The 22,305-nt window shown below is 39.9% G+C and overlaps 1 protein-coding gene across 1 annotated transcript in view; it reads left to right on the forward strand.

Moving 5' to 3' along the window:
• The window catches only part of LOC122555067 (cilia- and flagella-associated protein 47-like), a 451,312-nt gene that overhangs the window by 341,699 nt on the left and 87,308 nt on the right, over nucleotides 1-22,305 (forward strand). The window contains exons 53-54 of the mRNA XM_043700727.1: nucleotides 2,777-2,952; nucleotides 11,343-11,450. Coding sequence (XP_043556662.1) covers nucleotides 2,777-2,952; nucleotides 11,343-11,450 — 284 coding nt within the window. The remainder of the gene's footprint in view (nucleotides 1-2,776; nucleotides 2,953-11,342; nucleotides 11,451-22,305) is intronic.

The following is a 22,305-nucleotide window of genomic DNA, read 5'->3' on the forward strand; positions in this document are numbered from 1 at the left end:
CCTGCACATCTTTGGACTGTGGGAGGAAACCAGAGCACCTGGAGGAAACCCATGCAGACACGGGGAGAACGTGCAAACGCCACACAGTCAGTCGCCTGAGGCGGGAATTGAACCCGGGTCTCTAGCGCTGTGAGGCAGCAGTGCTAACCACTGTGCCACCGTGCTGCCCACAATGTAAATAGGATAGTTAAGAAAGCATATGGGATACTTGATTGATTTGTTTATTGTCACGTGTACCAAGGTACAGTAAAAAGCTTTGTTTACAAGCAGTACAATTTGAGCAAGGGTGTACAGATCAAAAAGACTTAGATAGAAGCATACAGGTTACATTGTACAAGGGATGCACTGGGCAAGATCAGCATTAGCAAGATCAGTATTATTTGAGGCGAAAGAGTCCATTCATCAGTCTAAATAACAGCCAGGAAGAAGCTATTCCTGAACCTGCTGGTGTGTGTGTGTTCAGGCTATGTATCATCTGCCTGACAGAAAAGGTAATAGGAGATCATTACCAGGTTGTGATGGATCTTTGATGATGTTGGCAGCCTTTCCATGGCAGAAAGCCATGGAGTCCATGGATGGATCTTTGGCTTCCATGATGGGTCTGGGCTGTACATGCCACCTTTTGCAGTTTCTTACAGTCCTGGGCAGAGCAGTTGCCATGCCAGGCCGTTCTGCACTCGGACAGTATGTGTCGCCTTGACCATTGTGTCTACATGGTAAGTCTAGGACAGGTTGTCGGTTAGTGTCACTCTAAGGAACTTGACACTTTTCAACCTCTCAACTTCAGCTCCGTTGTTGTAGATGGGGGTGTGTTCTCCTCCTTTCTTTCTTAAATGAATGATCAGTTCTTTAGTTTTGCTGATGTTTAGAGAGAGGTTGTTGTAATTGCACCATATTACCTTCTGTATTTTGACTTGTCATTGTTAGATATCCATCCCATTACGGTGGTGTCATCAGCAAACTTGTAGATGGCGTTCATTGGGAATTTGGCAACATTGTTTGGGTATACAGGGAATACAGTAGAGGGCTGAGGACACATCCTTGCGGGGCTCCAGTGTTGAGTTTTATTGTGGAGGAGGTGCAGTTACCTATCTTCACTGATTGCGGTCAACATCAAGGGCTAAAGGGCCTGTACTGTGCTGTAATGTTCTATGTTTTCTTTAGAGCAAAGAAGACTGAGGGGGGAAATGATTGAGGTGTATAAGAGTATGAAGGGTATTGATAGGGTGTATAGAAAGCAGTTGTAACCCTTGCTTGAGGGGTCAATCACAAGAGGGCATAGTTTCAGGGTAAGGGGGAGGAGATTCAGTGGGGATTTAGGATAAAACTTTTTCACTCAACAGGTGCTGAAAATCTGGAATGCGTTGCCTTGGAAGGCAGTGGAGGCTGGAAATCTTACAACCTTTTAAAAATATTTCGATGAGTACTTCAAATATCATAACATTCAAGTGCAGGAAATTGAGATTAGCACACTTTTAGTTATGTTGATGCAGACTTGAGGGACTGAAGGACCTTTTCTGCACTGTATGAATCCATGTATTTTGATAAACATCTATAACTATAGCATTAGTTTGTACATGTAGATGCAAATACTGTTGTTGAGCTATGTTCTTAAGACAAACATATTGTGAGGAAATGTCGTTTCATTTTATTTAATTATTGTATATTTAAATGTAAAATTTTCTAAAATGTTTGCCAAGTCAACATGAGGGAAATGATTATAATAAGTGAATCCCTCCAACTAAACTCAAGTAATTGATAGGTTTCTTTCTTATTTTTTAAAAGCACTGCTGAAATAATACTATGGAGGCTGACATCCCGTCACCAAGTCAGCCTTTATTACACGTGTACAGTGCATGGACTCTGACCAGCCAGTTCAGAGCCAGTCCCTAGAATGAGGAGAATCTCTGAGATTCCTGTTTATATCTGTCAACCAGGACTCCTTGATTGGAATTGTTAACCTGGGTCGAACAGGGATCTCATTCCATGTGATCCACCTGGCCATTGTTCCAATCACTGCAACTGCATTTGTAGCCTGGTTCAATAAGCCTGTAATTATAAAAATATTGCAAAAAGGGTGAAACTTGTATAGTGGATAAAGAAAATATCTGACTACCTAATTGCTGCATCTACTTTTTCAATGTTGGGAGGGAGGGGGCGGAGGGGAGCAAAATGAAACAGAAACCTTAATTAAGAATGTTCTGATGTATTTATATTTTGTACTTTTCCTGCATTTATTTTGTCCTGCCAACCATCCAATCATAGGTGGCCATTCTCTCTTTCCTCACCTTTTCCCCCTTTTAATTGCTTGAAACCTATTACTTTTCTAACTCTTCCCAACTCTGTGGATTGGTTGTAGACTGGAAAGATTAGTTCCTCTCCTCACAGTTGCTGCCTGGCCTGCTACCTATAATTCAGCATTTTCTGTTTCAATTGAACTTAAATTCGAACCTGTTTTCCCACTTGCCACCTCAGAATTATCAACTACTACCATTATATCAACTACTGTTTTTAAATCTCTTTTTTTTTTCTAATCCATTACCTATAATGGGTGCTTCTTCATGGTGTAGAAACAGGTAAAATTTTGTAACCTCAGGTACGTGACAGCTCTCTGTATTAGAGAACTAATATGAGTTCTGCCTGCAACATTTCAATTTCATCTGAATTACTAAGCCTTTGAATTAGAACAAATAAATAATTTGATTTTCTAAAATTATCAATTATATGATGACTTCTGTGCCAGCAGTTTATCAAACCATGTTAATCCTGTATCTAGGATGCCATTGATGTGATCATCCCTATAAGTAATCCTCTTCAAGAACCCTTGGTGCTTGATGTGATGCTGAATGGAGCTGGGATTACTGGAGACACTAGCCTGGCAGTTGGGCCAAAAGAAGTTATTTCTTATAAAGCTAGGTACACTCCTCATGTTGTTGGCGAAAGACGTGGAAGGTAAGATAAAATTTCTACTTTATGCTGAAATATAACCAGGATATTGGTTACTCCTCATAGAACTTAGTGACACAGAAAAAGACCATTTGCCATGCCAGATGATAAAGCATTTTCCAGCCAAATTTCATTCTCCTCTCTTGGTCTTTTGCCTTGCAGATTATGACATTTCAAACACATATCCGTTTTTTAAAAATACAGCAAACTTTCCATTATTTGGCACCTTGGGAACCAGGACTAATTGATCAAATGTTCCAGTTGATCAAAAGGTCCATATAATCAATGCAAAAACACACACTAAAAATAGAAACCTAATGCAAGGGCTGTACACATCACTGTTATACTTTATTTACACTTAAAAATAATGCAGCTTTGCCCTAAATAAAGCTTACCAGCAAAGAACCATCAACTCAACTGACTACTTGGACATCACAGAGATCGTGATAATACAGTAAACTTTCAGTATTTCGGGTGTGTAATTTTTGACGGTTTATTTAGAGAGCCGATTAATAAGGTGCCAGTTAAAACAAAAATTGCTACTATAAAGATTTCTTTCCATCAACCCTTTCGGGCGATAAGTTTCACATCCTTTTAGTGAAAGTCATCTTCTAAACTCCTACGGTTTACTTGGAATCTGCTTCCCTTGTTTATTGACCTCCCTAGAAAGAGAAACAGATCCTTCCTATTTATTTAACTTAAACATCTCATCACCATCATCTCGAGGGCAGTCCAACATGGGCAATAAATGAGAGCCAAACATTTGTTGTGATGCCCACATTCCATGAAGCAATAAAAAGATAGCCTTCTCTGAACCTCCTCTCGTGTGATCACACCCTTTCTAAAGCAGTGGCCAAAACTAAACAACATACTCCTGTGACCTAACTACTGTTTTGATGGGTTGCCAGCATAATCTCATTGCCCTTACTGTTAATGCCATGGATAATAAAAGAATGTCTTGACCACCCGATATATATGGATCTGCGGGGGCGCATCCTCCAAGGTCGTTCTGCTTATCCATGCTTCCCAATATCCCATCATTAATTGTGTATACCATTGCCTGTTTTCACTCCAAAATTCATTACCTGGATTGAATTCCATTTGATGCTTGCACCTAGTTTTGAGTCCATCTGTTTAAATAGTCCACGGCAAGTTGCAGGTTGACAGCAGTCAAATCATGATTTTCTTTTTTTCTATAGAAAGCATTTTTAAAAATTTGTTGTGATTTATTTGAAATAATACTGTCTCAGTTAGCTTTTCTGCCTCGTCATTTTGTTTTCATATTTGTTTTGTTAAAATGTGACTTCTGGAAAAGCATTTTCATCTTTCTGTATTATTTGGAAGCTCAGGAATGCCATGAAAAAAGAGATGTGAGGCAGATCTATGACGTGTAGATTTCAAGCACAAACAGACCAAGGCACATCTATCGAGTCATATCACAAAGCAGTCTTTACAAATTTCTCTTTGCTAAGAAAGCAATGACACAGCTTTGCTAGGATTCACCTCAAGCTAATGTCCATCACTGGATAAGACTGCCAGTGACATTAAGGTCATGATATTCTTTATACTGTGCATACTCTATGTATCCAGCTCTTATCGAGCAGCCAACAGAGATATTTTTAACACAAATCAACCATCGGTTTGCAAATATATTGAGCTGGTGACTTGTGCTATTCATCAGTTTATCACGCATTTGCAATGGCAGGACATGGAATTCAAATTAGTTGATCCATTCTGCTTGAAGGAAGAGGCACAACAGTAGTAGACAGACAAGGGGAAATCTCTGGAAGCTGTAGATGGGGTGTTAGTAGGACTGTATAAAAGGGGAGCCTCCTTCAGGTGTCTTTAGCCTACCCTGAGGATGAATAGGTCTTATAGCCACTTGCCACTTATTTGAGTGCATATAGACATGAGTACTGTACGTGCTGTCAATGAGAGAGAGGGAAAATATATGCTTCCCTTTGTGACTCTGACAATATCCTGGAAATGTAGTTCAGCAGCCTTAAATAACCATTTTGATTGCAACTATAGGAGATTTGTAACACAAGTGACATCACTAGCTGGTCAGTTCCTGACCTAGCTTGAACCAGAGTTAGCTTGGTGTCAGTTGGATCATTAATGAGAGATTTTTCTAATTATACTGGAAACTCCAAGAAAGCGTAATGTCTATAATACTTATAACAGAACTCCACAATTTCTGGAAGCAAACTCTTATATATTCTTCAACAGGCTGCCCAGTGTTGTAAGCTTTTATAAATTACTCATTATCATGAGTTGGAAATGTAGCACCATTCTTTCATTGTCAGTGGATTGAAATGCTGAAACTCTCTGCCTAATCACGGGTGGCACAGTGGTTAGCACTGCTGCCTCACAGCGCTAGAGACCCGGGTTCAATTCCTGCCTCAGGCGACTGACTGTGTGAAGTTTGCACATTCTCCCCGTGTCTGCGTGGGTTTCCTCCGGGTGCTCCGGTTTCCTCCCACAGTCCAAAAATGTGCAGGTTAGGTGAATTGGCCATGCTAAATTGCCCGTAGTGTTAGGTGAAGGGGTAAATGTAGGGGAATGGGTCTGGGTGGGTTGCGCTTCGGCGGGTCGGTGTGGACTTGTTGGGCCGAAGGGCCTGTTTCCACACTGTAAGTAAACTAATCTAATCTTAAAAAAAAGCTAAACTAATCTAATCCCATTCTAGGAGTATTTCAGCCATACATTCCACACACATCCAGGAGGATAACTTGCCAACTCTCAATGGCAAGGATAGGTAATAAATTGCTGACCTTGTCAGAGATGATCATGACCATGAAGAAATTACCAAAAACAAATTTATTCCACTGTCCTAAGGCATCAGTTTATGTGCTAGTTCTTACAAAGTTAAGCACAAGTGCTAATGCATCTTCTGGTTGATTACCGCATGTACAGGATGCATACTTGAGGCTGAACCTGAGAAGGAAAAGCAATAGTTGATGTCTGTAAACATGAATGCAACTCCAAAAAATGTCACAGAAACAGCCATTCACCTTTCTGCACTTGATCTCCAGGCTCACTTTATCCAATACAATGCATCCTGCCAGTGCCAACTATTTCCATGGCAGTATTTTCCATCGGATTGAAGGCCTGATGGTCACTTCACTTTCCCTTTCAGTTCTGTCCTCTTTGTTACTTGAGAGCTTATCTTACAAGGCGATTGGGTCTAGATTAGAATGTAATGTTTAAAACTTTCTAAATATCTATGATCCAGCTTCCCATGAAGGGATGCTGAGACTTAGCAGAAAATTGTGAGAAAAGAGGGGGAGGTATGCAATATAACACTTCTCTCGTGTGAACAAAATTTGCAATGTACTCCAGTTGTAAGAAGGTATTAGCATAATTTTGTGCCAATTCTGAGGACACGGGTGGGTGTAGAGTGTATGGGTGAAAATGGAAGGAGCTGTGTTGCACTTGCAATTTAAGGAGAAACAAATGCAACAGGGAAGATAAGGATAAAGAGTACTGTGATAGATTTAACAAAGTAAACTGGACAGATGAAGGTTATATTTTTGTTTCAAATCTTCTCAAATTATTGGGCCTCATTCAGTGTTGACTGACAATGAAAATCAACCTAGGATTCCTTGGTGACGGCTGCAAGAAACAACAGATTTCAACTTGCCAATGAAGTGTTCACATATGTTAAACATAAAGTACCTTTACCACATCTGTCATAAATCCTTCTCTTCACTCTTCAAATATGCCAAATCTTCAGTTCCTTGTCCATCCTTGAATATCAATTTCATCAATCTCTGTACCCAATATAAGTGTTCATCACCTGATTGAATAAATCAGTACAAAATAAGTACTCCCATTCCCAAATGATTATAATCTCAGTGAATAATAAAGCACACTAAAAATTGTGCATTCTTTTACTGTGAGGAATTCAAATGACTAGTCGTACTCTTTACAATTTACAGAAAGAGAGTATTTACCTCAACGAATCTTTGAAAGAGCAATCCTTCTTGGTCTCAATCCTCAGCTCCTTCCCCATGGTTCTGCAGTTTTTATTCTTTTCCTGGTATTTACATAAGTTCATTTTGAAGAATACTGCTGAATCTATATCCAACTCCCTCTCAGATAGCACATTCCAGATTCTAACCACTTGTCTAACAATTTTTTTTACACTGGTTGCCTCTGACTCTTTACCTTTCAAACCATAGCCTTAATTTTTCAGTCATTGAAAACTATTTCTCTTTAGCTAAATCCTTCATGATTATAAACACCTCTCACCAATCTCTTGTCGCTCTTCACTGCTCTAAAAAGAAAATGCCAGTTTCTCTAATCTAATATATATATATATATATAACTGTAGTACATCATACCTGGAATTATATCAATATTGCTGTCACATCTCCAAAGCCTTTTTTCTTTCTTAAAGGATGGCATCCAGAATTTGTCACATGGACAGAATTTTATCTGGCAACGGGAGGCAGATTCAGGTATGGACACTAGGGTGAGGGAGTAAAATGCCCCAAAAATGTCATTGATTTGAAAAATGACGATTCCAAATGTTTGGATTTTAATAGGGCGCACTTGGAAGTATATAAGAAGCCACCTTGCAGTTGTGGCTCTTTTGTTTATTCTAAGAGGCAAGTAGTTCAGACTTGAACACTTAAGAGAACAGGCTCACAGTTTCCCAAGCCTTTAAACTCATCGGGGACAAGAAGGAAAGAGCAGAGTTGCCATACCTTTGTTCTGTGAAATTGACAGACTGGAAAACAATTGTATGCTGTAACTGTAAAGGGCATGCCTGACCAGACAACACAGATGGCTGAGCTCATAGAATGCACTCTGAGAATGTGCTGTCACCTCTTTATTGGTGACTTCCAAAATTTTGGAAGTTATTTATGATATGTTGTACTTTATTCGCATTGATCTGCACTCTCCTAACATCCTTCATTGTAACTTGTGATTAGTTTATGCAGCTCTATCTTGGATCTTTTCAGTGGTTTTGAACTCCAGACTCCTAAGTTGCACCAAGTGAACACTACTCACGAGCTTTCTTGAGCACCACTTCTTTCCTATACTAAATGGCCCATAGGGCTTTTTTCAAATTGTAACTCTCTCATTTCTAACCAGCATTGAGGACCTCTTGAGAACTGCAAACCAAACGGCTGTTGGGACTTAAATGAGCGTCAGACTTCTCTGATGTGACAGCTGTGATTTGGATGAATGGAACCATTTTCTCTGGCTCACTCAGTCACTGATTGAAACTGACTGACCCTTGAACTGATTTGAGTGACCAATTAGAAATCTTGTGTACTTAAGGATCAAATCCTACCTATACTGGAACATCTTGTACTTTGAATGTTACAATTCTATGGCTGACTAACTATCCACAGGTTTGGAGCGCACACACAAACAGAATGAATTTTATCACAAGAACATTGCATTACCTAAAATCTATATGAATTCCACAATGACAGTAATTTGACATATTACTCTTCCCAATTAAAATAGATTTGTGAAGTGTGATTACATAATCTGTTCTGATTTCAGTGTTTTTAAAACGTTATACAATATAGTTTTAAATAAACAGTACTTGGGATAATGCAAACATTTGTAATTTGATATATCAATTATAAGAATATGAATAATTTCAAACAATTTTTTTTGAGAATCGTCTGATTAAATATAATTAGCTGAAGTGCCTGTACCGCTGTTTTACACAGCCTTTAATTGCACTTGGGACAGACTCAGTCCTGCTGAGTCACTATTGTCTGATGTTTTTACTCCAATGGGATTGACAATTTTCCATTAGTTTTCTTTTCCTATTTTAAAGAAGGATCTCATTTTGGGTAATGGTAGGTGTGAAAACCTTTGACAAGTAACATCAATAACACATTTTGAACTGTTAATTTTGCAAACATTTGAGAGGAAGAACATTTGCTTTCGAACTATGGCAATATTTGTCCTAAATAAAAATAGCAACTTGATTGATTTTCAGTACCATTAGAGGATGGCAAGAACAACTGTATCTTAGCTGTTTTTGTGTAGATCACTAAAAAAACATGCAAATAGTGACAATTAACAGTTTTGTGAATTAGTCACTGTTACCTCCGGGCCAATTTGTTACAGATCCAGAAGGTATACTTCAAACTGTTAAGCTCCCACATGAGGAGGGATGAATTGGCTTCCCTTCGTTATTCGCCCATAATCTTATTGTTTGCAACAAAGTAATATATTAGTATCCTTTTCTTTGTGCATGAACTTACATTTTAAAAGGAGCCAATTTCACCAGGCTTTCTTGAGTTGATAAAGAATGAGTTTATTAATTACTAACTGAGAATAATCATGCTGTACACATCCAGGAGGTAGAAATAAGAAGTGAATCTAAAGGATAAAAGTTAAAAGAAAAGATGTATAGATTAATCTCTGAATTGTTCATGAAGAGTGGCTAGTTGAATGTTGTCTGTTGTAGCGGGAGTTTCTGGTAGCATTGACATTGATGGTTGAACAGTTGTTTTTTGAGATTCTTAGTTGTGTAGGCTGATTGAAATTCCTTTCTCCTGATTTTTTTTAAAAGCTAGTTTTCAGCTCTCAGAGTAATTAAGAGTCTTTATCTGCAACAGGAGGATGACTAGGGCATATTTGTTCGACTGTGACCTACACTGTCTGCTAATTCTGAAACCTGGGGAAGTACACACAAGAGCATTAACTCCAATAGAGATGAAACTGGACTTTTAACTCATGTCCTTTTGTATTCATCAAAGGAAAACAAAAACACTCTGTAGTTTTAAATATTACCCACTGGGATTGGCTTGTTGTTCAGCAGGGTTTCCTCAACCTCTTGTGGTCTTTCTAGTTACAAGGGACTGCAGTCCAGTTTGTTTGGAGCTTCTTTGACACATTAGTTGGTACATTCCTTCAAATGATCTCTTTTACTAGATGTCATTTAATTTACATCTACAGATATTTTTGGCTGTATCAATCCTCTTTTAAGAGGCACGTTTTAGTATTAAAGGCTAAAAGGTTCCACAGTACTACAGGGTTCTAACTTGGTGTCATAATGAAAAGGAAAGTCTGGCTACATGTTGTTGAACCTTTCATGACCTTATTCATGATTAACAAGGGAGAATTTGTTCATTTAACCATCTGGTCATCTGTCTAGGAGTATCTGAGACAGTCAATGGAGGGATCCTGAAGGAAAATGAAAGAAAACCAAAAGGCTTGCATCCTGCCTGCTGCACTAAATAGGGGGTGCAGGATTGAAGAGTGGGGCAGGTATGGTGTTGAGTGGATAGGCTTTCTTTGTTGTGTGCTATATTCCCGAGTACCTGATAGCTAGCGGCAGAAAGGAATGTCTCAAGACCAGATTTGTTGAGGCTTGCTTGTAGAATTTGTTGCAAGCCACAAGGTTACTCGTAACAGAATGACTTGTTTTGCAGCGTTTTGTCAAGTATTGAAAAATAACTTTTATTTATGTGATCTTTTAAAGTATATTGATCTTACCGAGATGATTAAAAATTTCCTTTTTCAGTGTATAATTACATAAGTTTATTTGGAGGTATTAAATTAGTTTCAACTGCATATGATTTAAAGAACTTTGAATTATTTTCTCAAAGTTTTGAGGTTTTAGCTTTGGCCTTCAGGATCAGTGCAGACTTCTTGAAGCCTTTCCCTGTTCCTCTGCTTTGGTGAAAATGGTCACCAATAATGAGTTGCACCAAATATCAGAATCCTGTCTTAGCCAATGCCTGGCAGCTTTTGGTGAAGCATTATTTCACTATTGATTCATCAAGAAGCTCTGAAGTGGCTGATGGCAACTTAATCCTGCAAGCTTTCTTGTTGGGGGAGTCAGTTCCCCCCATTCCCCCCGCGCACACCCATTACCCACACTTGCTGCATGGAACACCAAATCTTGCCCCTAATTTTTAAGATCTGGTTGTATGCAATTTATATTTTCATAACATTGCATGTGACATTTTAGCACAACTTACAAAATCCTGAACTTCTGACTGCACTCTCAATGTTTTCCTGCATTTAAATATCAACCTTTTCCATCAGAAGAACTTTTATTGCTTGTGCATTGAGCGTACTCCTAGTTTTCTTGTTTAAAAGTATTTAAAATGTCAAAATAGACAGGTAACCCAGAAGGAAAAGCAAGTAAAACCTTATATAACACATTCTGGTTTGACTTGTTTGTATACTTCAGAACAGTGCTCCGGTATGGCCAATATGTTCATTCCTGGGTATTTCTGTTTTATTTCCCTCAGGGAATTCATGTCTATAATCTCTTTGGATCTCCAGAAGACAATAAAGTTGTGCCTTATCAGCAAATGATGCAAATGATGTCATAAAGGTGAAAACCTTCATTGGTTTTAATTTTGAGGAGTGAAAAAAATAAATTTCCTGTCTGATCTTATTTGCAGTGTGACCTTCCACTCAGATCGCATTGGGGAATTTTGGTATGAACTAAACCTCACTGCAAAGAAGCCAACACCAATTTCCCTTCCAGAATTGCAGTGCGAGCTGGGAAAGTAAGTACTCTATTATGTAACAAGTAATTTCTAAGTAAACATAACTGTTAACCCCATAAGTATCCAACATAAAACTTTGTAATGGTTCCTTATCATTGCTTTTAAGACCATAAGAAACAGAAACATGAGTAGATGATTCAGCCCCTTCAGCTGGGTCTACCATTCAATAAGAACATGGCTGATCCAATATTCCTTATTCAATTTATTATTGTCACATGCACTGAAATGCTGTGAAAAGTATTGTTTTGCGCGCTGTCCAGACACTTTCCTGTATTTTCCCAGTAACTCTTGATTCCCCAATTGATCAAGAATCTATCTCAGCCTTAAATGTACTCAAGAACTCTACCCCCATGACAAAGAGTTGCAAAGACACTCAGCTCTCTAAGAGAAGGACTTCGTCCTCATCTCAGTCATAAATTGGCACACCTTTATTCTGAGACTATGCCCTCTGGTCCAAAACTCTCCCACGAGGGGAACATCCTCTCGGCATTTACCCAGTCATACCCCTTAAGAATCCTGTATGTTTCAGTGAGATCACTTTTTTTTTTCTAAACTCCACTGAGTAGAGACTCAGAGTCTAGATCAGAGTGGTGCTGGAAAAGCACAGCAGGTCAGGCAGCATCCGAAGAGCAGGAAAATCGACGTTTCGGGCAAAATAGAGATTCCTGATGAAGGACTTTTGCCCGAAACATCGATTTTCCTACTTCTCGGATGCTGCCTGACCTGCTGTACTTTTCCAGCACCACTCTAATCTAGACTCTGGTTTTCAGCATGTGCAGTCCTTGTTTTTAACCTGAGTAGAGACCCAATCTGTTTAGCCTTTGCTCTTTAGACAATCCCTTCATGCAGGGATCATCTGAACCTTCTCTGACTTGCCTCCAATGAAATTATGTCCTTCCTTCCTTAATAGGACCAAGACTACTCTCAGTTGTCCAGATGTGTTCTCATCAGCACTTTGTATAGTTGCAGTAAGATGCAGTTGTGGAAAATTCACTGAAAATATAATAACTGAGCACCTTTAGGGTACAGTGATATAAGTATAATAAAAAGATATGTATATGGTGTGAATTTCTGTTGTTGCATTTCTGATAACACTTTCCAGTCTATTCATGACTGTCATGCCTATCTGTCATGTGCTTTTATTTCATGGAAATTTCATTTTAATTATTCAGAGTCAGTCTTTAAAATGCAGTCTTCAAATTTATTATTGTTGACACACAACATAACTCTGAAAACTTTGAGCTTTGTCTCTGTTGTCCCATTGTTTAAGAAGGGTAACAGGGATAATCCTGGAAATTACAGGCCTGTGGGCCTCACAAGAGTGGTATGGAAGTTACTGGAAAAGATTCTCCAGGGAAAGATCTTTCTGCATTTAGAAGCAAATGGATGTATTAGTGATAGACAGCATAGTTTTGTGGAGTGGAGGTTGGGCTTCACAAACCTGATTGAATTTTTTGAAGAGGTGACAAAGATGATTGAGGGAAAAGCAATCGATGTTGTCTACATGGACTTCAGTAAAGCTTTTGGCAAGGCCCCTCATGGCAGACTAGTACAAAAGATGAAGTCACATGATAGCAGGGGAGCTGGCAAGACGGATACAGAACTGACTTAATCATAGGAGACACAGGGTAGCGGTGGAAGGATGCTTTTTGGAATGGAGGGGTGTGATTAGTGGTGTTTCACTGGATTCAGTGCTAGAACCTCTGCTGTTCGCTGTCTACATAAATGATTTGGAGGAAATGTGGCTGGCCTAATTTAGGAAGTTTGTGATAATACAAAGCTTGTTGAAGTTGCAGATAGTGAGAAGGATTATCAAAGGATACAGAAAGATATGGATCAGTTGGAGGCATGGGCAGAAAAGTGGCAGATGGAGTTTAATCTGGACAAATATAAGATGATGCATTTTGGAAGGTCAAGTACAGGTGAAAATTTTGCAGTGAATGGCATAACCCTTAGGAGTACTGATATGCAGTGGGATCAGGTCCACAAATCACTGAAGGTGGCAGCGCAGGAAGGTTTTTAGATTAGATTCTCTACAGTGTGGAAACAGACCCTTCGGCCCAACAAGTCCACAATGACCCTCCGAACAGCAACCCACCCAGACCCATTCCCCTACACCTAAAACTACGGGCAATTTAGCATGGCCAATTCACCTAACCTGCACATCTTTGGACTGTGGGAGGAAACCGGAGCACCCGGAGAGAATGTGCAAACTCCACACAGACAGTTGCCGGAGGCTGGAATTGAACCTGGAACCCTGACACTGTGAGGCAGCAGTGTTAACCACTGTGCTGCCCCGGTAGGGTAGTAAAGGTAGTAAAGACGAGAATATGGTGCTGGAAAAGCACAGCAGGTCAGGCAGCATCCGAAGAGCTGGAGAATCGACATTGCCGGCATAAATCCTTCATCAGGAAAAGCTCCTCGGATGCTGCCTGACCTGTTGTGCTTTTCCAGCTCCACACTTTCGACTCTGATCTCCAGCAGTCCTCTGCTCTGCAATCCTCATTTTCTCAAGGTATTAAAGACCTATGACATGCTTTCCTTCATTGGAAGGGACATTGAGTTTAAGAACAGGCCAGTTATGCTGCAGCTTTATAGAACTTTACTTAGGCCACACTTGGAATATTGCATACATTTCTGGTCAGTACACTACCAGAAGGATGTGGATGCTTTGAAGAGGGTACAGAAAAAGTTTACCAGGATGTTGCCTGGTATGAGGGATTTTAGTTATGAGAAAAGGTTGGATAGACCGGGTCTGTTTTCACTGGAACACAGGAGGTTGAGGGATGACCTGATAGAAGTTTATATGATAGTGAATGGCATGGTTAGAGTGGGAAGTATGAGGCTTTTTCTCAGGGTGGAGGGGATCAGTTACTATGGGACACAGGTTCAAGGTGCGGGGGGATGATTAAAAGAGATGTGTGAGGCAAGGCTTTCACAGAGAATGTTGAGTGCCTGGAGCATGCTGCCAGAGGAGGTAGTGGAAGAAGACTCAACAGCAGCATTCAAGATGCATCTGGACAAATTCATGAATAGGAAGAGAATAGAGGAATACGAATCCTGTAAGTGAAGACAGTTTTAGTATGGAAGGGCTAAATGTGTAGGCATAGACTTAATTGGCCAAAGAGTCTGTTCCTGCGCTGTATTGTTCTTTGTTGTTCTTTGTTCCAAGAGCTGTGGTACGCTAATGTTACTGGTGAAGTGCAACCTGCCTTGTAGTACTCCCTGCAACTTGAAATACGCCAACAGGATTTTATTTTTTAAGGTTTAAGAATGTGGACATTAAAGGAGGAAAGATTAGTAACAGTGACCAAACATATGCTTAGGAATCAGAAGAGAGATATTGAGAGGTGAACAAATTTAACAAGAACCTTTCAGAGAGCAACACCTCACCAAGCAGCCTCTAGTATGAAGAAAATGAAATTTGTCAAAAATCTTGAAATCAGAAGAATGGAGTAAGCAGGGAAAGGAAGCTTCATGGGCAAGACTTTAGTGAAATTTGCAGACGAACATGTAAAATGTGAATCATGAGGTGAATGAGATTCTCAGCACTCTTCCACAAACTAAAAATACTACACACACAACGTGATGCAAACTTTAATGGCGAAGAAATCCCTTTACTTGTTCTACTGATCATTTCCTTCATGCCTGCAATTCTGTCCCATACCAATCCTAATTGCCGTCTTCTAATCTGAGCTCTTCCAGCTGCAGGAGATGTTGGGATAGCCTTTGCAATAGAGCAACTGAGGCCTCATAGGCTCTGCTACAGGTTACTGCATTTTTGTCACTGCAAATGGTTACTGACCCTTCAAAGAACATCTCACTCAGACCCCTCCCCCTACCCTATCCCTATAACCCTGCATTCTACATGGCTAATCCACAAAGCCTGCACATCCCTTGACACTATGCCAATTTTAGTATGACCAATCCACCTAACCGGCACATCTTTGGACTGTGGGAGGAAACCAGAGCACCCAGAGGAAACTCACACAGATATGGGGACAATGTGCAAACTCCACACAGACAGTCACCTGAGGCTGGAATTGAACCCAGGTCCTGATGCTGTGAGACAGTAGTGCTAACTACTGAGCAAAATTGAGGACTACAGATACTGGAGATCAGAGTCGAGAATGTGGTGCTGGAAAAGCACAGCCAGTCAGGCAGCATTCGAGGAGCAGAACAATTGATGATTTGAGCATTCTCTTCATCAGGAATGAGACCTCATTTTCCCCATGTCTGAGTGGGTTTCGCCAGGTGCTCTAGTTTTCTCCCACAGTCCAAAGCTGTGCAGTTTACGTGGATAGACCATGCTTAATTGCCCACAGTATCTAGGCAGCTGTTCCCTAAAAATGAGTGTGTCTTCTTCACAGAAGAGGAGAAAAGTAGACCTTGTTGTTCAGGAGGAAGCATGTGAAATATTGCATGGGATAAACATAGTGAGGTAACATATTAAAGGGGACTCAGAATTTAAAAGTAGGGATGTACGTCTGAGAATCTATAACACTCTGGTCAGACTGCATTTAGAGTATTGTGCGCAGTTTTGGGAAGGATGTCCTCCAATCTTGTAGCGGGTTTAGAGGAGGTTCACGAGAATGGTCCCAGAATTGAAAAGCTTAACATGTAAGGAACATTTGAGCACTCTGGGACTATGCTTGATGGAGTTTATAAGAATGAGGGAGAATCTAATTGAAACTTACAGAATGCTGAATGACCTGGATAGAGTGGATGTTGGGAAGATGTTTCCATTGGCAGAAGAGACTGGGATCTGGGGCACAGCCTTAGAGTAAAAGGAAAATCTTTTAGAAGGGAGGTAAGGAGGAACTACTTCAGCCAGAGAGTGGTGAATCTATGGGATTCACTACCACAGAAGACTGTGGAGGCCAGGTCATTGAGTATATTTAAGACAGAGATAGGTTCTTGATTGTCAAGGGCATCAAGGGTTACAGGGAGAAAGCAAGATAATGGGGTTGAGAAACTTATCAGCCATGATTGAATGGCGGAGCAGACTTGCTGGGCTGAATGGCCTAATTTCTGCTTCTATGTCTTATGGGACAAGCATCTTTCAAAGTAGCTGAATCATTGGACACAGACAAAATGTGTCCCAGGCTGCCAAGACTGCAAAGCTAAGAGAGGGAGAAAAATCACAGAGGATTTGACCATCATTTTCCAAATCTCTTTGACTACAGACCTGATGTCAGAGGACTATGGTTGCAAATGTCATACTGTTGTTTAAAGGCAGAGGGTTGAAACTGAATAAGCATAAGCTGGTCAGTTTCACCTTGGTGCTGAAAAATTATTGGAAAATGTACTGGAGGACAAAATTAGTCATTAAGTATGTAAGTTAGCTCGCTGAGCTGGAAGACTTGCTTTCAGACCACCTCAAGAAACCAAGACCTATAAATAGAGAGGTGGGACATACCACCAGTGCTTTACCGGAGACTCTCACTGATGATGTTACCTGGTATGATGACAAAACGTCTGAAAACAAATCTTTCAGCTCAGCAAGCTAACTTATCATTAACCTGAGCTACAAACCTTCTCAAAAATCGCTAAAATTTGTCATTATTTAGAAAGGTACAGATTAATTAACAACACTCAACATGTATTTGTTAGAGGATGTTTGTGGCTAACTAATTTGATTGAATTTTTTTGAATGGGCAACAAAAATGTCAATAGGAACATTTTGAGTGATTTAACGTCGTCAGCATGGATTTCAGCAAGCTTTTTAATGAAGACTCAGATGGCATTCTGGTCAGGAAAGTAATAGCTAAAACAATCACAGAGGAACCTCAATTATCCAAATACCAATTATCCGAAAATCGGATTATCTGAAGGAGACCTCGAGGTCCCGATAGAAACACTACATCAAAGACATGTTTCCAACAGTGACCGCGTCTTTTGTTTACAGTAATTAAACAGGCACCGTCTCCAAATGACTGACCTCCCGCTCTCTCTCTCTCTCTCTCTCTCTCCCCACACTTTCCCTGGAGTTCTGCAGAGGTGGAACCTGTCAACGTGTGTGTTGTGTGTGTGTGAGTGAGACACATGCGCTGTTTGGAGACTTACCTCTCAAAGGCAGCAGCAGCAACAGTCTTATTGTCGGTGTCCAGTCCAGCTGCCCCGGAGAGGGGCCTGGGGAGGTGTTGGACGGTTGGGAGGTGGTGTCGTGGAGCAGGGGGAGGTGTTGGACAGAGGCGGAGTTGGGGTGAGGGCTCGCGCGCTGTATGCTTCTGCAGTTTCCTGAACGGGGAGCAGACTTTAAAAACTCCGAGCTACAGAGGAAAGGCATTTAATCAATTAGCCGAATGATCGATTAGCCGAACGAAATAGTGCCCACCCATCTTATTCGGATAATCAAGGTTCCCCTGTAAATGACAAGTTAGCTACAAAGTCATGCTACAATTCCCCAGCAAGACTGCCAAATCTAGCTTATGGACTAGTAGGGGCTGATAACGTTTTGTTTAAAGTAGATAAAGTTTGAGATCTAGATACATACAAATAGAAAACCATAATGTTCCATAGTCTTGAACAATCAAACCAAACTTCACAGAAATTAGAGAAGTAAAAGTAAGCTATCACATAATATCTAAGAGATATTCATCATTCAGAACTAACACAAGTATGAATTAACAGACAAACTATCATCACACACCTGAGAGAGCACATTAAATATCAAATACAGGCAAGACAGATCCCAAATGACTCTTGGCATCCCTGCAAATCCCATTTTGAATTTACAAAGAGTTCAAATTGTTCACTTTTTGAAATATAACTTCAGACTGTCAAACACCACTCCATTATGGCCAGCCTCAGTGACTGCTCAGAACCTGGTATTAGAATCTCTTTTCTTGCAGCTTTGCTCCTTTGAATTCTTGAGACTATACTCCTGCATCTACTCACGGTACAATTCCACCATTTTTGCAGTCAGTTGGTTTCAATTAGTTGGTTAGTATGCCGGGTTTTCCCTGAATTCCATTATTTTTCAGTTGCACCAAACAAATACTGTCTTTGGGCTTCCTTCATCCACAATCTCAGCTGTACTAAACTATCAACGATTCCCAGGGTTTACGAGATGGTTGGGTACTATTTTGTTCGGATAATTGATTATTTGGTTAATTGATTCAATGCCTCCCCTCTGGGGCTTGGAGTTTTCTGAAGTTTGCTTTTTCCTCTCTCTGCCTGCCTTGCTCCCTCTCTCTCTGTCTCAGGGTTTGTTTCTGAGCAGACACACACTTGTGCGTAAGGGACCTGCAGCATTTCTGAAGCCTCCCACACCCCCCCCCCATCAGTTCAATGGAATTGATATAGCGAGCACTTGCTAAAACCACTTCCTGTTCAGGAGGCTAGGCAGCAGCACACTGTATGTGACCCCCCACCCCACCTGTCTGCACCCCCCCCAAAAATGTTGAAATACCTCTTTGATGTAATGTTTCTATCAGTACCTTGAGATCTTCTTCGGATAATCCGAAATTCAGACAATTGATATTTGGACAATCGTGGTTCCTCTGTATTCCAAGGCCCCATTGCTCCAAACAGCTCCAAGGATTTTTCTAAGCCCACGTTAGAAATCCTTGCTCAAATTACTGACTGCTAGGGTTTGTGAGCCCTAACTGCTGAGTACCTCCTATACTAACACTGTTTCGGTGTGGAACTTCTTCTGTTACCCCTCTCTATGTGACTGTCCAGCAATCTGAAAGTAGCAACCTTCTACTTTGACTGCCTCTAATCAACTGAGCAAAACTGACTCTGTTCTTTGAAATGTTCCTCAGTGACGTCTTCAAGGAAATGCAACAAATCTTGCCTTTTTTACTAGGCAGGATCAAATGCATCTACGTTTGGAATATCTGTCAATTGTAGCTACCAGTGAAATGTCCTGTACTTAATTTGACAGGATGCCAGCCCACACAGCACAAATACGTATAGGTTTCAATGCAACTACCTCAGTGGCAGGGAGCAAAATGTAATGCTGATACATGTATTTATGTCTGAAGGTCTTTTCAGCGCATTGTACTCGGCCCTTAAGTTTGTAGGTGATACCGAATTGGGTGTGTCATTCATGAGAAATGGACCTGTACAACTGTAGGAAACAATTAAAGGACTGGGTAGAAATGTTGGAAATGGGATTCAGTCCTCGAAAGTGTGAAATAATATTTGCAGAGGGCAAACCAAGGGAGTATACGATAAACAGCAGGATGCTGAGACGTGGAGGAACAGAGGGACCTTAGAGTTCATCTCCAAAGATCCTTCAGGGTAACATGGCTAGATAAAGTAATTAAGAAAGCATATGAATGCTTTTCTTTCAAAGCTGAAGCATATCTTAGACCAGCTGATATATACTCTGCTCGAGCCAAATAAAAGACTGGTTAAGACAGAACTGCAGTACTGCTTGCACTTCTGGTCACTGCCTTACAGGAGGGATGTGATCTCATTGAAAGAGAGTACAGGAGAGAGTTAAGAAAACATTACCAGCTTTGGAAATTTTGGGTAGATGGCTGAAATAACCAAAAGCCCTTATTCATCTCTGGTTCTTTGGCCAAATCACCTCAAATCTGAAATAACCAAAGAGAGGCTGGTATCCTGTCACTCAATAACCTTTTAATTACACAGGCACAGTACATGGACTCTGACCAGCTAATTCAGAGCCGATTCCAATAGTGAGGAGACATTCTGAGACTCCTGTTTATATGTCAGCCAAGCTTCCTGTTTGGGGCTGCTAATCTGAGCCAATCAGGGAATTTCTACTCAATGAGATCCACCTGTTCAACCTCGTTCTAATCACTACAATGGAAATCTTTCCTTTCGTTCAAAGGAGGCAGCAGACAACCGGGGATTTAACAGAGGTGTCTAACATTGAGATAGGCCTAGATAGAGTGGATAGGCTAAAATAATTTGCCCTAGCAAAGAGGTCATTCACCACAGAGTACAAATTTATATTGATTGGGAAAGAGATCATAGGGAAATTAAGAAGAATTATTTCTATCCAGTGGCTGGTGGGGGTCTTAAAATCTCTACCTGAAAGGGTGTGAGGGATAAAAACTGTTATTGCATTAATGAAAACTATTCAGAGATGTACTTGATGTACTATGACGTTTAAAGCTATTGTCCAAGAATGAGAAAGTACCATTAGGCAGGATAAGTCTATTTTTGGTTGACACAGATACAGCAGCCAAAATGGACTGCTTCTGTACTATAAATTGTTGGATGTTTCCAGAAGAAGGTGAAGATTTAAGAAGCGGCATTTAAAATAATGAATGTTTTTGTCAAGTAAATAAGGATAAACTGTTGATATTTGAGAAGCACCAGAAATCAGAAGCCACAGATTTGAGGTGATTTGGCCAAAGAACCAGAGATGAATGAGGGCTTTTTACTTAGCAAGGAGTTGGCATGTTCTGGAACGCAATACCTGAGAACATGTTTTAAACAGATTCACTACTATCTTTGAATTAGATAAACATGTTGAGGGGAAAATTGACTTGGATATGCGAAAGGGGCAGTAAATATAACTTACTGTATCACTGTTCCAAAGAATGGGTTGAATGGTCTCTCCTATTTTCTGTGATACTATGATAATTTAGCTTAGGATAAGGACAATTTGTTTTCCAACAGAGCTCCCAATCCTATCTTTGTAACAGTAAAGTTGCAATCTGAATAAATGTATGTGGCTAACTTATTCTTCTATCCATGCATTGTATTAGCAGATTGTTTCTGCTACAATGCTTTATTTGATGTTCATGTTTTTATCACACCTTTTGTTAAAAATTAGGACATGATTACATTATTTAGTTTTCTAACAATCCTACATTTAGTCCTTCATTTAGAAAGCATTTGTAAAGATGTATAAATTTATATTACCTGTTTTCCCAGATTTTGCATCATGTGGAATAACTGCAGAAAATCACACATGCTTGTAGAAAGTTGCAGTCTACCGAATGGCTAGTAGACGAACTATGCCGGATCTAATAAGTGCAGTCTGACAAGGGCAATGGCCCATATATCTGGCAGCTTTAAAAGTTGAAAATTAATTTTTAATTACAATTGTAAGATTTTCAGAGAGAGGACAGTTAAAATTGACACTGCACTGTGAAAGAAGGCTGAGCAATATTAAAAGTTTTAAAAAAACAAAAACAGAAATTGCTGGAAAAGCTCAGCAGCACCTTTGGAGATAAATCAGAGTTAATGCTTTGGGTCAAGTGACCCTTCCTCAGAACTGAAAAGTAAAGATATTGAAATGACACAGTATATGTATTTGTAACTGAATACAAAATGGCTGATGTTTCAAACCGATATTCATCTAGACACAACTAAAGTTATCACAAGTTGAAATAATTAAACAATTGATTTAATCTGGTTCATTTAGGTTGAAGGCAAACTCCAACTCTCTACTTTGGCCCATGTGCACAAAATAAACAGGGCACTTAAGAAGGTTTGACTTTAAAATTGATGTTGATGCAAACAGACAATTTATTATTTGGCTGATATAAGCAACCGTTTTAAGTGATGAAGACTGTAATTTATCAACAATTAAAGCATATTTCGTCATTTTAAAATGTTCATTAAAAAGACATGAAGTTTTAATTAATACATTGCAGCTTGATGAAGGCAGGCGAGTCAATATGCAACGGAGTCAATGACTTCAGATTTTTTTTGTATGGTATGTGCATTGCTAATTTTACTGCAAAAATTAAAATATCTAATGTAATTACTTGATGTTTCAAGTAAAAACAAAATGCTGAAGAAACTTGACAGCTCTGGCAGCATCGGCACAGAGAGAAACAACATTTAAATTTTTAAGCCTGATACAACAATCTATTGGAGCCTTGGTTCTCGCTATCGGGTCGCAAGAAGCCTACATAAG

Source organism: Chiloscyllium plagiosum, chromosome 12 (genome assembly GCF_004010195.1).
Source record: "Chiloscyllium plagiosum isolate BGI_BamShark_2017 chromosome 12, ASM401019v2, whole genome shotgun sequence".
Lineage (NCBI taxonomy): Eukaryota > Metazoa > Chordata > Chondrichthyes > Orectolobiformes > Hemiscylliidae > Chiloscyllium > Chiloscyllium plagiosum.